Here is a 13951-nt window from a genome sequence, read left to right as displayed (position 1 = left end):
TTTTTTTATAACGATTGTTATTGTTGTTACTATTAAATTGGGAAAGTTATACGATTCGAGTATGCATAACAAATGTCAGAAAGTATGTAGTAAAAATGTAATGGATTAAAGATAAACTCAGAGATAAATTTTAATGCCCTGTAAATACTTTTAACATTAATCTTATCTAGATACCTACCCTTTGTTGTGATTCTATTTATATATACATTTCGCGTACATCTAGTTACATGTATTGTTGTTATTCGTAAATCTGCAAGCAATTTTGAAATTATTAATTTGTAACACAGTAAGTTGTGCACAGTGAAATTTAAGTATTCGTTTCTACAATTCAAAATATACTGCGCGTTTACTTGAAATTATATGAATAAAAGCAAATATTTGTCAAGACCAAAAATGTTGTTGATGTCTACCCGCGCACCGGTCGTTATTGGCCGGCCCGCATTGAAAAATATCGACCAAAAAATGTACGAAAAAATTGATTACGACCTTGACGTATTGTTTTTATAGTTTTTTTTTGTTATTGCAATTTTCATTACAGAAAACGTTGGAAGTGTTCCTAGTTCCTGTGAACCTAGTTCTGAAAAAATATTACTAAAATATCAAAGTTTAACCTCTTGACAAGAAAAATAACTTAATAAAACCCCCATTCGCTTAAGTCCCCGCTGAAAATTACAAAGTACAGCAACATATGTCGAGTGACAGAACGTTGATAAACAGAAAAAAAACAATGAAACCGAAGAGCAAAGCTAAATCACGTTCCTCTCGTGCTAACATTACATTCCCAGTTGGTAGGATACACAAGATATTAAAATCTGGGAACTACGCGCAAAGAATAGGCGGTGGAGCTCCTATATACCTCGCTGCTGCAGTCGAATACCTGGCTGCAGAAATATTGGAACTGGCGGCGGAAGCTGCTAAACAAAACAAGAAGTCCAGAGTCATACCTAGACACATTCTCTTCGCTATACGAAATGATGACGAACTCAACCAAATGCTGAGCGGAGTTACCGTGTCACAGGGTGGTGTAATACCGGCGATACACCCACATCTACTGCCTAAGAAGACTATGAAGAATATGTCACAAGAGAAATGATTGCTACTCTATGAATGTTTACGTGTGTTTATATTATTGTGCGTGATCTTAAGTTATTTATTTTTTTGACTAATGTAATATTTAAATACAACAACGCCTTGATGGGTTGCATTTATGTTTCTGAATTGTATGAACATTTTTAATAAAAAATAATTTGATTAATAAATAATGTAAGAAATATAATGAATTTTATTACTAAATAATAAAAATACTAGAAATAAAAGTGACCAAATCCTTGCCGTGTGATCTATGATTATGAATTCGTTTTACCAAGTGACTTGCCAAAACGATTTTTTGGTTATATTAAGCTTAGCTTAGTTAAAAACTGATTTGGTAATAGACATCTTTGGTTGATGTTATAGATTTGTAAAAAAATTTTGACATTCCATCGAAACATAGATTTTTTGTAGCCCTGAAAAGGGCTTTGTCATATAACTGTTATTCTTAAATAATTTATTAAAGTTTTATTGGAATAGGTGCGAATCAAGCGCGTTCACCACGCACTCTTCTTGCGAGTTGAATATCCTTCGGCATTATTGTGACTCTTTTTGCATGAATTGCGCAAAGATTTGTATCTTCAAACAGTCCGACAAGATAAGCTTCACTCGCTTCTTGAAGCGCCATTACTGCTGAACTCTGAAACCTCAAGTCAGTCTTAAAATCTTGAGCTATTTCTCTAACAAGACGTTGAAAAGGTAATTTTCTTATTAGCAACTCTGTACTCTTCTGATAACGTCGAATTTCCCTTAACGCGACCGTACCAGGTCTGTATCTATGAGGTTTCTTGACTCCCCCTGTAGCCGGAGCACTTTTTCTAGCCGCTTTCGTCGCTAGTTGTTTTCTTGGCGCCTTCCCGCCGGTGGATTTGCGGGCTGTCTGCTTGGTTCGCGCCATTTTATCTGTCAAATCTTGTTGTAAATAACAATCGTACTAGTTAGTGATTTATGAAGTGTGGCTTTATATAGTTACACTCACTACCATACCAAGTTGAAATGGTGGGGGGTATTAACAGTATTTACTTATGTGCATAAAAAAATAATCCACAGCCGAAGTCCCAATTTTCCCCCAGGGCTATAATTCTAGAGGACTATTTTTTCATAATTAATAATTGATTAAGTATAAAGCCATGAATCTATACTGAATAATAATAAAAGTCTATATAATGATTAGAATTACATAGTAAGATTTCATTGACTTCGAATTTAATGAATGAAACATTACGAAAAAATGTAACGTTTAGGATTGTACATGTTACAATTAAGAAAAAAACAACGGACGTTTCAAATCTCAATAGAAACCAAGATAATTTGCGGTTCTTAAAAGAACCTTGTCTTTTCTCCATTTTTAATATATCAATTTATTTTATTCAAGTTATATTTATTTATATTATTTTAAGTTAACCACCGAAACCGTACAAAGTTCTGCCCTGCCTCTTTAAAGCGTACACGACGTCCATCGATGTCACAGTTTTTCTCTTCGCATGTTCAGTATAAGTTACGGCGTCACGTATCACATTTTCAAGGAAAACTTTCAAAACTCCTCTTGTCTCTTCGTAAATTAAACCAGAAATTCTCTTCACTCCACCGCGTCTTGCCAATCTTCTTATAGCAGGCTTCGTTATACCTTGGATATTGTCTCGGAGTACTTTTCGATGACGTTTCGCGCCTCCTTTCCCGAGACCTTTCCCGCCTTTGCCTCGACCTGTCATTTTTGCCGCGCACGATTGACTGACATATAGTGACGTGCGTTAATTCGTTGCGTTGCTTTTATAGCGATAAATATCGATAATTGTGGGTAGTTCGGAGTTGGAGTAAGTTTTATTTTAGATTACCTACTAATTAACGAAATATATGTGATAAAAGGTTTATGCCCCTCAGATACTTAATATTATCAAGTAAAATGCATTTACTTTGAAATATACGATTTTTTTATTCTGAAACTTTTTCGAACTTGCTTTTATATAACATACTTAGTTTAAAATCATCTATATAGCATTTAAATGAGCGAGATGTTCAAAACAATTTTATTTCAGATATGTATAGTAATTTAAGTTTTTTTTACTTCAAAATTTCTATAAATGCTTTTTAAAATATTTTTACATACATTTTAAAGGTTTTTATGACTAACTAGCTTTTACCCGCGACGACTTTAAGTTAGAAAATGTCAAAACGTTTGACAAGAAAATAATTTGATTTATATGCGTTTTATTACCCCCTTTAACTACGATATCGTTCAACCAATTATACCGTAAAGTTAAATCGAAAAATGTATGATTACAACCAAAAACTTTTTTCACACCAAAATGGCGCCGGTGAAAAAACCGAAGAATTTATTGAAATCAATGGAGAAACCGATCGAAAAACCTATTATAAAAACTAAGATGAAAAAAAAGAATTACCATAGCTTCTCTATTTACATATATAAATTATTGAGAAGTATATTGAAAGAAAATTTCGGTATATCGAAGAAGTCTATGCAGATAATGAATAATTTCGTTAATGATATGATAGAGAAAATAGCTGAAGAAGCTGGGAGACTTGTCGTTCATTCAAAGAGGAGTACATTGGGAAGTGCAGAAATTCGTACCGCAATCAAACTTCTTGTTCCCGGAGAATTAGCGAAACATGCGTTAGTTGAAGGAGCTAAAGCACTTAAGGCGTATAGTGACAGTAAAGAAAACTCTGACTGATCCAAATAATTAGTGCAGATTTTAATGTTGATTTATGTGTTTTTTTATCTTGATGTCTATGTAAATATATTTATGAACGAAATTGTATGTTAACGAATAATTAAATTGACTTAATCTTATGACTTGTTTTATTTGTCCTAAAGTTCAATAAAAAGTTCCGATATTAATAGATTAATGTCCGAAGCTTTGTTCCGAATGTATGGGAACATCTCTTCAAAAAAATTAAATAAACTACAAAATTATAATATTTAAAGAACAAAAATGCATATACGCATTAATATTTACAATTAATTCGAAGTTAGAAAATTGCTGACATGTTCCAAAAAACTATAAAATCCAAAACTACCTCGCATTTAACAATTTATGAACCATTTAGCGTTTTAAAACACCTATTGGTTAGGACATCGTCATAACAAGTATAAATGGCGCGCAAATTTTACAACATGATATATACTGTCTGTTCAAAATACAAAATGGCGCCTGTCAAAAAACCGAAGAACGTTCTAAAAACAATGGACAAACCGATCGAGAAACCGATATTGAAAAATAAAAATAAAACTTCGAAAAAGAACAGTCGTAATTTCGCGAGTTACGTCTACAAAGTATTGAAATCTGTGGTAGAAGACAGAAGTATTGGTATTTCAAAGACATCTATGCTTATTATGAATAACTTCGTGAATGATATGATTGAGAAGATAGCTGAGGAAGCTGGGAGATTAGTTCTCCACTCTAAGAGAAGTACATTAGGTGGCGGAGAAATACGAACAGCTATAAAACTGCTGATTCCCGGAGAATTAGCTAACCACGCCATGATTGAGGGTACTAAAGCTGTTAAAGCATATTATGACAGCAAAGAAGCATCTGACAATATTGATTAAAAACTCCAAAAAAAAAAAAACTGATGAAATATTTGATATGTATTTTTTGTGTTATGACTTTTCGATGAATTCTAGATATTTGTAAGTTTATTATTTCAATAAATTCATGTAAAAAAAATGTCGTTTGTAAATAAAAAAAAAAAATATTTGAGTGAAACTTGGATGTATTTAAAGGGTTAGAAATATTCAACGGAAATAAGGGAGTTGTAAATAGTTTGTTTTTTTTTTTTTTATTATACAAAATACCTTATTAATATTAAAACTACCTTATTTCTAATATGCTAAAAGTGAGCAATTATTTTCAAAACTATAAAATACAAAATTACGTACAAACATACATTTTTAAATAGTAAATAGTTTAATAGTCAGAGATTATTTTTCATCTGTAAGGATTTCAATATTCAGTGCAAAATAAAATATTTAGTAGACTAAGTAGGTGTCAGTAGAACAATAGACTATATCAGTAGACCAGTTGAATGGGTCGGTGTTATTAGATTAGTTCGATGCCATTACACCAATACCGGGTTCGTGTCAATAGACCAGTAGACCGATTCTCAGTAGACCAGTAGACCAGTAGACCGTTGTCAGTAGACGCCGATGTTGCTGAGTATGTGTGTAAGTATCATCTGGTGCACGTCGCGGAAGACGGTGCGTACATTGTGTGTGTCAGTTGCTGTGGTGAAGTGGAAGTAGCATTCCCGAGCTCGGCTCGCCTCCAGTACCACGAACCTTTCAGCTGATGCTATGATTTGGCGACGTTCTCGCTTCTTTGTCGTTAAGTTCTATAAAGAAATACTTTAAAACTTTAACATTTACTGCTGAAATCAGTAATCGACTGGTTAATGTATTAGAGTACAGAAATTATTCGATAACCCTTTAAACCAGTGTTTCCCAACCTTTTTTGTATGGACATCCATGTCCCATTTTTTAGTATGGACATGACTATTGCCCCCTTATAAATTTTGTTTAGAAATAAATTTCTCTTGAGGCATAAATTTACAATATTAGAGAAATAATTATATACTACTTTTGGCTGACTAGATCAATTTCATATAAAATTTTTAAACACGAAAACACATATAAATAGTTTAAATGCAACGGATTGTCTCTAAAACGTTTTTATATACTTTTTAGCACTGGCTATGATTGTAAGGATGTAGCCTTAAGTTTTTAAATCTCCGAATTGCCCCCCTCTAAATCCAAATTTCAAAATTGGGAAACACTACTTTAAACTGTAGATCACTATATAAAGATTGGTTAAATTTCAACCAAATGGATTGAAAATAGTTCATCATCATCATCATCATCATCAGCTCACTATACGTCCCCACCGAGGGGCTCGGAGCCTACCCCAAGTTAGGGGTGACTAGGCCATAGTCAACCACGCTGGCCAAGTGCGGGTTGACTTCACACATATCATTGAATTTCTTCTCAGATATGTGCAGGTTGCATCACGATGTTTTCCTTCACCGTACGAAAGTCGGATAAATGTACATATGTAAATAGAAAATCGAAAAACACATTGGTACATGGCGGGTTTCGAACCCAGGACCTGCAGATTGCAAGTCAAGTGCTTAACCCCTGAGCCACCGACGCTCTTTTTTCTTCTCAATTTTTTTTGACCCAATTAAGCAATTAAACGTAAATCAATTAATAAAATACTTTGAGTGTAAAAAAATAAAAACTTACAACAAAAAGACTTCTAATGAATAGCTTTGTTCTCGTGTACTCGTCTCCTGAGGCCTCGAAATGGTTATATTTGGGAAAATATGGCGCTATACTTCTGCCTTGTTTTATCTTTGTCTCTAACAGATCTTGTTTGTTGAGGAACACTATGATACCAGCTTCGAGGAGGAATCTGGAACATGCGGATGAGACTTCAGACTTCATCATCAAGTAAAACCATTAAATGTATTCATTTTTCATGACTTATAGTAAAAAGAGATCTTCATCCTCAAGTCTAATTGGTCAAACATTTTGAACGAGTTTATGCCCGCGACTCCGTCCGCGCGGAATTAATAAAAACTTAATAATTAATCTATATGTTTTTCCAGACTATGTTCCTCATCAATGCCAAATTTCATCAAGATCTGTTGAGCCGTTCTGAAGATACCTAGTAATAAACATCCATCCATCCATACATCCAAACATTCGCATTTATAATATTAGTAAGATTAAAGGCCGAAACGCTGTTATTTATTTCTAAAATCAGGAGATAATTGTTTGAGATGTCAAATTAACTTGGTTTCATACAAAGTTTTTTTTTATTTAACAAGAGTGTAAGTTAATGTAGGATAGAACAATAACCTGCTTTGCCAGACATCTTCGAATAAAATGAGTGCTTCTTTAAGTCTATTCTGTGAGCTGTCTTCTCGTAATGTCTGGTCAAAATCGCTGCACGCAACAACAAACCAGATCGCGTGGATACCTTCAAATACCTGTCAATTGTAATAACTTTGAAGTATTAATTAAACTAGCTGTCGCCACTGACTTCATCCGTGCAGAATTAAAAAAATAGGAACCTATGTGTTCTTCCAGACTATGATCTATATTTATGCCTTTCAGTTAGATCCGTTTAGCTGTTCTGGAGATATTTAGTAATAAACATTTATCCATACATCTAAACATTCGCATTTATAATTTAGTTAATACACGCAGATATGAAAAAGAAAAAGAACAAAGAAATAAACCATTACATGTTAGTTAAAGCGTTAACTTTCGTAATATAACTATTTAAACCGTAAACTAACCTGTATCCATTTTTTTCTCTCCCCCCTCTGGCCTCCGACGTCGAACATCCAGAAGTCTTGTGTACCACCATGCATGGATTTTGGAACCTGGAAATCAAAATTCATTCATTCTGACATCAGATTTTGACAAATATAATGTACAGACTAACGCTCACCCGCGACTTTGTCACTGCATGCACCTTCCCGTCAAAGTCCCTTGCGAACAGTCAAACAGACAAAAAAATTAAATATAAGAAACTAGCGACTACGTCCGCGCGGAATAAAAAAATGCACACAAGATAAAAAAGTTCCTATGTCCGACTCCTAGTTCGAAACTGCCTCCCCATCAATTTTCAGATAAATCAGTTCGACCGATCTTGAGTTATAAATAGTGTAACTAACACGACTTTATTATATATATATATAAGACTAGCTTTTACCCGCGACTCCGTCCGCGCGGACTAAAAATAGAAAACGGGGTAAAAATTATCCTATGTCCGTTTCCTGGTTCTAAGCTACCTGCCCACCAATTTTCAGTCAAATCGATTCAGCCGTTCTTGAGTTATAAATAGTGTAACTAACACGACTTTCTTTTATATATATAGATGAAATTTGATTATAGGAGTCATTGTGCGTAATTTTACTTTAAAATCTATTAACACTTATTCAGAACTTTTAAAAAATTGCGACATATTTTAATATATGAAAGAATAGATGGCGATGTGTCAAATTACCTTAACTTTGAACTCGATCTTCTGTATGCCGGTGGTCTTCCTGCGACAGCGCAGGATGTCCGCGTCTGAAGGTACGTAGTCTTCCTTGCCGATCAGATCTATTCTGTCTAAGAAACTGAAAAAATAAATATACAATAAATAATAGACCTCTTTATTGATGAAAGAATTTTAAAAATCGGTTTAGTAGTTTTTTAGTTCATGTGGTATAAACTAAAAAACTACTAGTACCAGAATGTGCTTAAACGTTTTTTCTTATATGTAATCGTAATTCGAAAAAATATGATCTTTAAACATATTAAAATATAATAAAACTAGCCGTCGCCCGCGACTCCGTCCGCTCGGTATTAAAAAATAAATAATAAATAGCCTGTATGTTCTTCCAGAAAATTTGGTCTACAGGCTACAGTAAAGAGATATCTGAACTGGAAAGTGATTATATTTAAATGAAGTTTTTTTTTACAGTTTTTTACATACTAGCTTTTGTCCGCGACTCCGACTAACGGAATAAAAAAAACTTAATAAGTAGCCTATGTGTTCTTCCAGACTATGTTCTACATATGTGCCAAATTTCATAAAGAATCGTTCCGGAGATACCTTCAAACAAACATCCATCCATCTAAACATTCGCATTTATAATATTAGTAAGATTGTACTTACTATTCAGCGCTGTCAATCAATTGATATTCATTTGCTCTTCGGAAACATTCTCTAACTCCGGCGTCCTGCCACAGATCTCGTACGTTGTCGAAATACTCCTGAAAAACATTACATCCCGCTAACTCTTTAAATAAACATTGAGATGACAAAATGTACAAGTGTTTCGGTAAAGGAAACTTTCTTATCTCTATATAAAAACAAAACTGGTACAGACATAAAAATTCAAATTCAAAACATTTAACAGTGGTAGATCCCGCAACAACAATATTTGTTGGGTGCACGAATTGGCCTTGTCGTCTGGTAAAATACCACCACCACACAGAAGACAGGCGTCAAGTGGAAGCAATTCCAAGTACAGTCTGATGAATGTGGTACCGGAGGAATAATTTTAGTTCTCTTATTAGGAAAGGATGGGAAGGGGGAGTAGATTTAACGGAGGAGGGGACGCATAGAAAAGAGAAATATCCTCTTTCTATGCGTCCTCTTTCCCTTCCCACCCTTTTCTTATTAGGAAAGGATGGGAAGGGGAAGTGAATTTGGCGGAGGAGAGGACGCATAGGAAAGAGAAATATCCTCTTTCTGTGCGTCCTCTTCTACGTTGATTAAAGGTAGGCAACGCATCTGCATTTGCGGATGTCCATGGCAACGGTCGCCTCGCTATTGCGGCGAATCCAGGTGGCCGTTTGCTATCTTATGATTAAAAAAAAAAATCACTCGTAAATAATTGAAAAAACAAGAAAAATGTTTTACTTTATTTAAATATTTTATACTATGTATTGATATTACTTAGTCGTTTATCTAAATAAACAAGACACTAAATACCAACCTCAGTGTACTCATGAGGTCCTTCAGGACCGACTTTCAGTAGATATTCCTGGGCGCGCACGTGTTTAGGATTCTGCAAACCTATACTGAGTACTGGCATATTGTGTATTATTTCATAAATTGCCTCGTGTGTATTAAACCTAATGTGAGGAATCATTGCCGTTCGTTCACTGAAATAACAATTTTGAAAGATATCATAGACAAGGTGATCTTGTTTTGAAATATTAGATTTTATTGTATTACGAGATTCAAACTTTATGACGGCTCCGCATATCATGTGTGCCCCCATCTCCTTACGTCCTAGAATTGAATAGGCACTTAGTAAATTAGCGCTTTTGACCACATTACCAATAAACATCAGGTAAGATCTTACTAATATTATAAATGCGAAATTTAAGATGAATGGATGTTTTTTTTGAAGGTATCTCCAGAACGGCTCAACGGATCTTGATGAAATTCGGCACAGATGTAGAACATATTCTGGAAGAACACATAGGATACTTTTAAGTTCTTTTTATAATGCCGCGCGGACAGACAGAGTCGCGTAAGTCGTAAGTCTCGTACAGAATTTTTGGCCGCCATAAAGGTTGTTTAACACTATAACAACCTGTGACTAAATCCTTTTACGTGCAGAATCTTCATTTGTTTTATAATAGTCGTTTTGCCGCTTTCACCTGTGCCCAAGAGTAGGAGCTTGATTGCCTGCAATATTGTATCCATTTGTAGAATACTGATGTAAGGGTAGTGTCTTTACAAGTATGAAAAAATGTTTTACTGAACGGACTCTGAGAGTAATGTTTTACACTTAGTGTTGGTTTCTGAGACCAAAATCAAGTAAGGGAGCCAAGTAGCAAAGGCAGTAAAGGAGCCAACTGAAAACCAGCGCAGGGACTGCTTTAGGCCGTCTCTGCATACGCTGAGTTGGCCCCTTTTTACCACATTTCTCTAAATTATTTTCATAAATATGTGGTGTGAATTTTTTTTTCTCTTGTACTTGTGTGGTAATAAACGAGTTTCTTTTCTTTCTTTTTTTCTTTCCAAATCTCTGTATAAAACATAACATCACTTTTTCATTATCTTCGACAAAACAGAGAAAAAAATATTTTAAACGGAGGTTTCGGTCAGAAACCCACGGTTAGTCGGTCTTATTGATTTTTAACTAGTACGGCATATCTTTAAAAATCACTGAAGTATAGGCGGAAGTATTTGAAATGTTGATTGCATCAAGCTCGTAAGCGCCTATCACGAATGCATGACGCATCATAATCACAAAGCGGCATTTACTATCAGATGGCGGTGATTATCATTCCATCGGCAAACCGGTTGATATCACTAGAAATTCTTTAAACAACGATGCCGACGATGATAAAGCTCAACATCAATCTAAACAATCTTTAATATCCCAATTCTTGAAATTATTTCCTACTCGATTATTGGAAGTTTCCATGGTTGAAAAAAACGTGCTTTGATCACATTGAGGTTATGTTGATCTTAATGTATGTAAAATGTGTTAGTGAACTTGGACATGAATGTCAAAAATTGAAAAAAAAGTACGAACAACAAAAAAATTGCTTACATGCGGTTAATGCACCGTATCTGAATAACCTACTTCATATTGCATTTTAAAAGTTTTTATCGATTTTGAAGGAATTGTACCTAAAGTACAGAATTCTTTGCCTTTTCTGAGATATTACAGGGTTAGTCAATGGATTTCTACAGTAATTTAAATTAACTATTTGAAGATATTAATATGAAGTATCACTTATAATCCGATCCTTATGATTTAAACGAGCACTTACGTGTTAAAAAGTACCACCGCCTTATGTATATAATTTAGTATATAACTTATTTGTTTTTATTGCAAAGTAATGCCGCACGCAATAACGTTAAATGTTCACAAAGGGAGTGGGCAAAGTTTAGTATTAATATGAGGAATCCACACTAAGGCAGTCGTGATTATTTTCACTCACCTCATTATATGTCTTGATCCATTCTTTGATCTCTCTGTCTATCTGCTTTGAGTGATCAACACCTTCGTCATAAGACTTTATACAGGGTAGAAGACGCATCTCTTGTCTCTTGATTGATTATTTCAGCACTTAATGTAAATTTCCACTGCTGAAACACACGCATAAAAACATATTGCTATTTCTGTTTTATTCCAAGAGAAATGGGATGACTATTTTTATACTCACGATAATTTTCAAACTAAAATCGAGGGAATTACAGTTTACGCTCCAATTGTTAGAGATAAAATAACATGCTCATAAAAAAGAACAAAACCAAATATAGATAAAATTGATAATCTATATATATAAAAGAAAGTTGTGTTAGTTACACCATTTATAACTCAAGAACGGCTGAATCGATTTGACTGAAAATTGGTGGGCAGGTAGCTTAGAACCAGGAATAGGACATAGGATAATTTTTACCCCGTTTTCTTTTCTTTTTTTTTTTTATTCCGCGCGGATGGAGTCGCGGGTAAAAGCTAGTAATATAAAAAATTATGATATGCTATGAAAATTAAATGCTGTGATTTTTTTCTTAAATATTTCTAAGAAATGTTAGCACACCACATACACCTTTAATAATCAAAATACTCAAAATATTAACTAATAAATATTAGTGAAAATAAAACCACTATATTATTCTACAACTTTACATTATTCTCCGAATAATGTGGTATTTCTACACTTTTTATTATTTACTATTTCACACATGAAACATTTTTAATTAATTAATGAAATTCGTGTCATTATTTAAAAAAAAAACAACTAAATACTTTTCGCTACATGTCTTTCAAAAATATACAAAAAAAAATCTTGTAAAATACTCAAAACTTCAACTTTACCTGAAGACGTCTGGCCAAAACAAAACCCGACTAATATTTTTACTAATCAAATCTGTGTTGTGTCGATTGTCGGACTGTTTTTCATCTTATCAATGAGAGATAACGTTATCTATACTTCGATTAAAGATACTAAGAATCATATCTTTGAATTAAGTATTATTTAACAATAGAAACACTAATCTATGGTATGTTAAAGCTTAAGATTCCTTTGACTGTTTACCACTTTATAATTTTTTATATTTCGTACATACAATACCCTGAAACCAAAATGCGTGGAAAGGTGTTCCAGATCCGCGCCTAATTAAACTCCGCAATCTGTTTACTCCTTTAGGTTTTAGGCGTGAGTTGTGTTTTACATATTAAGAGACAAGAAAAATACTGGTTGCTTTTTTGATGTTTTTATTTCACTTTAAACTTAGATACATATTAAAAAAGTAACTATTTATTTCTAATTAAACAACTAAACTTATAATTATCGTATTCCTAGCTGTGGCCTGCGACACAGTCCGCGCGAAATTAAAAAATAATAAGTAGCCTATGTGTTCTTCCAGACTATGCTCTATAATTGTACCAAATTTCATCAAGATCCGTTGAGACGTTCCGGAGATACCTTCAAACATCTATCCATCTACACATTCGCATTTATAATATTAGTAAGAAGTAAGATATTTGTCGCAAGTCAAAAATATTGTTTTAATGTCATACAATCATGTGCCATAGATCGCCATCTTGTCACAACTAAAATAGCAGAATGCAATACATTGATCTACACTCAGCATCACAAAAATCGCACCTCTCTGAGTTTGCGCGAAAAATGGCTGTAATGGCTAAAAACGAATTATATTTATATAAATATTGGTAGGTTTGAAATGGGTATTTGAATAGCTTTACATTATTAATAAAAAAATCATGAAATCATTAAAACATTTATCATTATAGAGCGTCAAAAATAAACACTGTCAAATGCTCGTTAGTAAGGACGCTAGTTACACCACCTAAAAAGGGTATAAAAGGGTCGATCTGGATGAAATATGGGTCAGTCGTAATTTAAACTTTGCAGTGAACACACGTGAACAAGTAACCCAAGTAAGAACAAGTAAAGGTGGACACCAGCTCTGAAGAAGCCGCTCAAGCGATTGCCCTATTGCAGTCGGGGATGCGGCAGTGTGACGTTGCTCGACAGTTCGACGGGTGTTTCAACGTTTTCAGCAGACTGGTGGTTATGTTAGAAACCGGGATCTGGAAGAAAACGGTGCACATCAGAAAGAGATGACCGTTTCATCGTTACGACATCTTTACGAAACTCGGAGAACATCTGTGAGTGTTTCTACGATAAGAAGAAGGTTACACGAAAAGAGTTTAACAGCCCATAGACCTGCTAAAGGTCCAAAACTTACTGCACAGCATCGCAGAGATCGCCTAGAGTTTGCTCGCAATCATTGCGAGTGGACTCTAGAAAAGTGGCGGACCGTACTCTTCTCTGATGAGACGAGGG

General features: G+C 34.2%; 6 protein-coding genes across 7 annotated transcripts; 3 read left to right on the top strand and 3 right to left on the bottom strand.

Moving 5' to 3' along the window:
• The first annotated feature begins 692 nt into the window (after positions 1 to 692).
• Positions 693 to 1108, top strand: LOC106709470 (histone H2A-beta, sperm). Its single transcript, XM_014501278.2, has one exon. It carries the CDS (start codon positions 728 to 730, stop codon positions 1091 to 1093), a length of 366 nt encoding a protein of 121 aa, XP_014356764.1. The 5' UTR covers positions 693 to 727; the 3' UTR covers positions 1094 to 1108.
• Positions 1109 to 1392: 284 nt separating this feature from the next.
• Positions 1393 to 2089, bottom strand: LOC106709479 (histone H3). The gene has a single exon (XM_014501291.2). The coding sequence runs from the start codon at positions 1985 to 1987 to the stop codon at positions 1577 to 1579; it is 411 nt and encodes a 136-aa protein (XP_014356777.1). The 5' UTR covers positions 1988 to 2089; the 3' UTR covers positions 1393 to 1576.
• Positions 2090 to 2489: 400 nt separating this feature from the next.
• LOC123722077 (histone H4-like) lies at positions 2490 to 2889 on the bottom strand. The gene has a single exon (XM_045682511.1). It carries the CDS (start codon positions 2799 to 2801, stop codon positions 2490 to 2492), a length of 312 nt encoding a protein of 103 aa, XP_045538467.1. The 5' UTR covers positions 2802 to 2889.
• A 506-nt stretch (positions 2890 to 3395) lies between these two features.
• Positions 3396 to 3782, top strand: LOC106709459 (late histone H2B.L4). Its single transcript, XM_014501265.2, has one exon. It carries the CDS (start codon positions 3396 to 3398, stop codon positions 3780 to 3782), a length of 387 nt encoding a protein of 128 aa, XP_014356751.1.
• A 473-nt stretch (positions 3783 to 4255) lies between these two features.
• LOC106709460 (late histone H2B.L4) lies at positions 4256 to 4660 on the top strand. The gene has a single exon (XM_014501267.2). It carries the CDS (start codon positions 4256 to 4258, stop codon positions 4658 to 4660), a length of 405 nt encoding a protein of 134 aa, XP_014356753.1.
• Positions 4661 to 5055: 395 nt separating this feature from the next.
• LOC106709461 (guanine nucleotide-binding protein G(f) subunit alpha) lies at positions 5056 to 12523 on the bottom strand. 2 transcript variants are annotated; one of them, XM_045682515.1, is made up of 10 exons: positions 12457 to 12523; positions 11576 to 11723; positions 10213 to 10307; positions 9607 to 9775; positions 8781 to 8878; positions 8124 to 8238; positions 7411 to 7497; positions 6968 to 7098; positions 6350 to 6518; positions 5056 to 5442 (listed from the first exon to the last, which is right to left on the bottom strand). In XM_045682515.1, the coding sequence occupies exons 2-10, from the start codon at positions 11672 to 11674 to the stop codon at positions 5245 to 5247; spliced, it is 1161 nt and encodes a 386-aa protein (XP_045538471.1). In that variant the 5' UTR covers positions 11675 to 11723; positions 12457 to 12523; the 3' UTR covers positions 5056 to 5244. The 2 variants fall into 2 exon arrangements, with proteins under 2 accessions (XP_045538471.1, XP_045538472.1); XM_045682516.1 differs by having other exon boundaries at positions 11576 to 11720; positions 12457 to 12521.
• Between the last annotated feature and the right edge of the window lie 1428 nt (positions 12524 to 13951).

Source organism: Papilio machaon, chromosome 19 (genome assembly GCF_912999745.1).
Source record: "Papilio machaon chromosome 19, ilPapMach1.1, whole genome shotgun sequence".
Taxonomy (NCBI): domain Eukaryota; kingdom Metazoa; phylum Arthropoda; class Insecta; order Lepidoptera; family Papilionidae; genus Papilio; species Papilio machaon.
The sequence above is the reverse complement of the archived record's forward strand: the minus strand, read 5'-3'. Positions and strand labels throughout refer to the sequence as shown.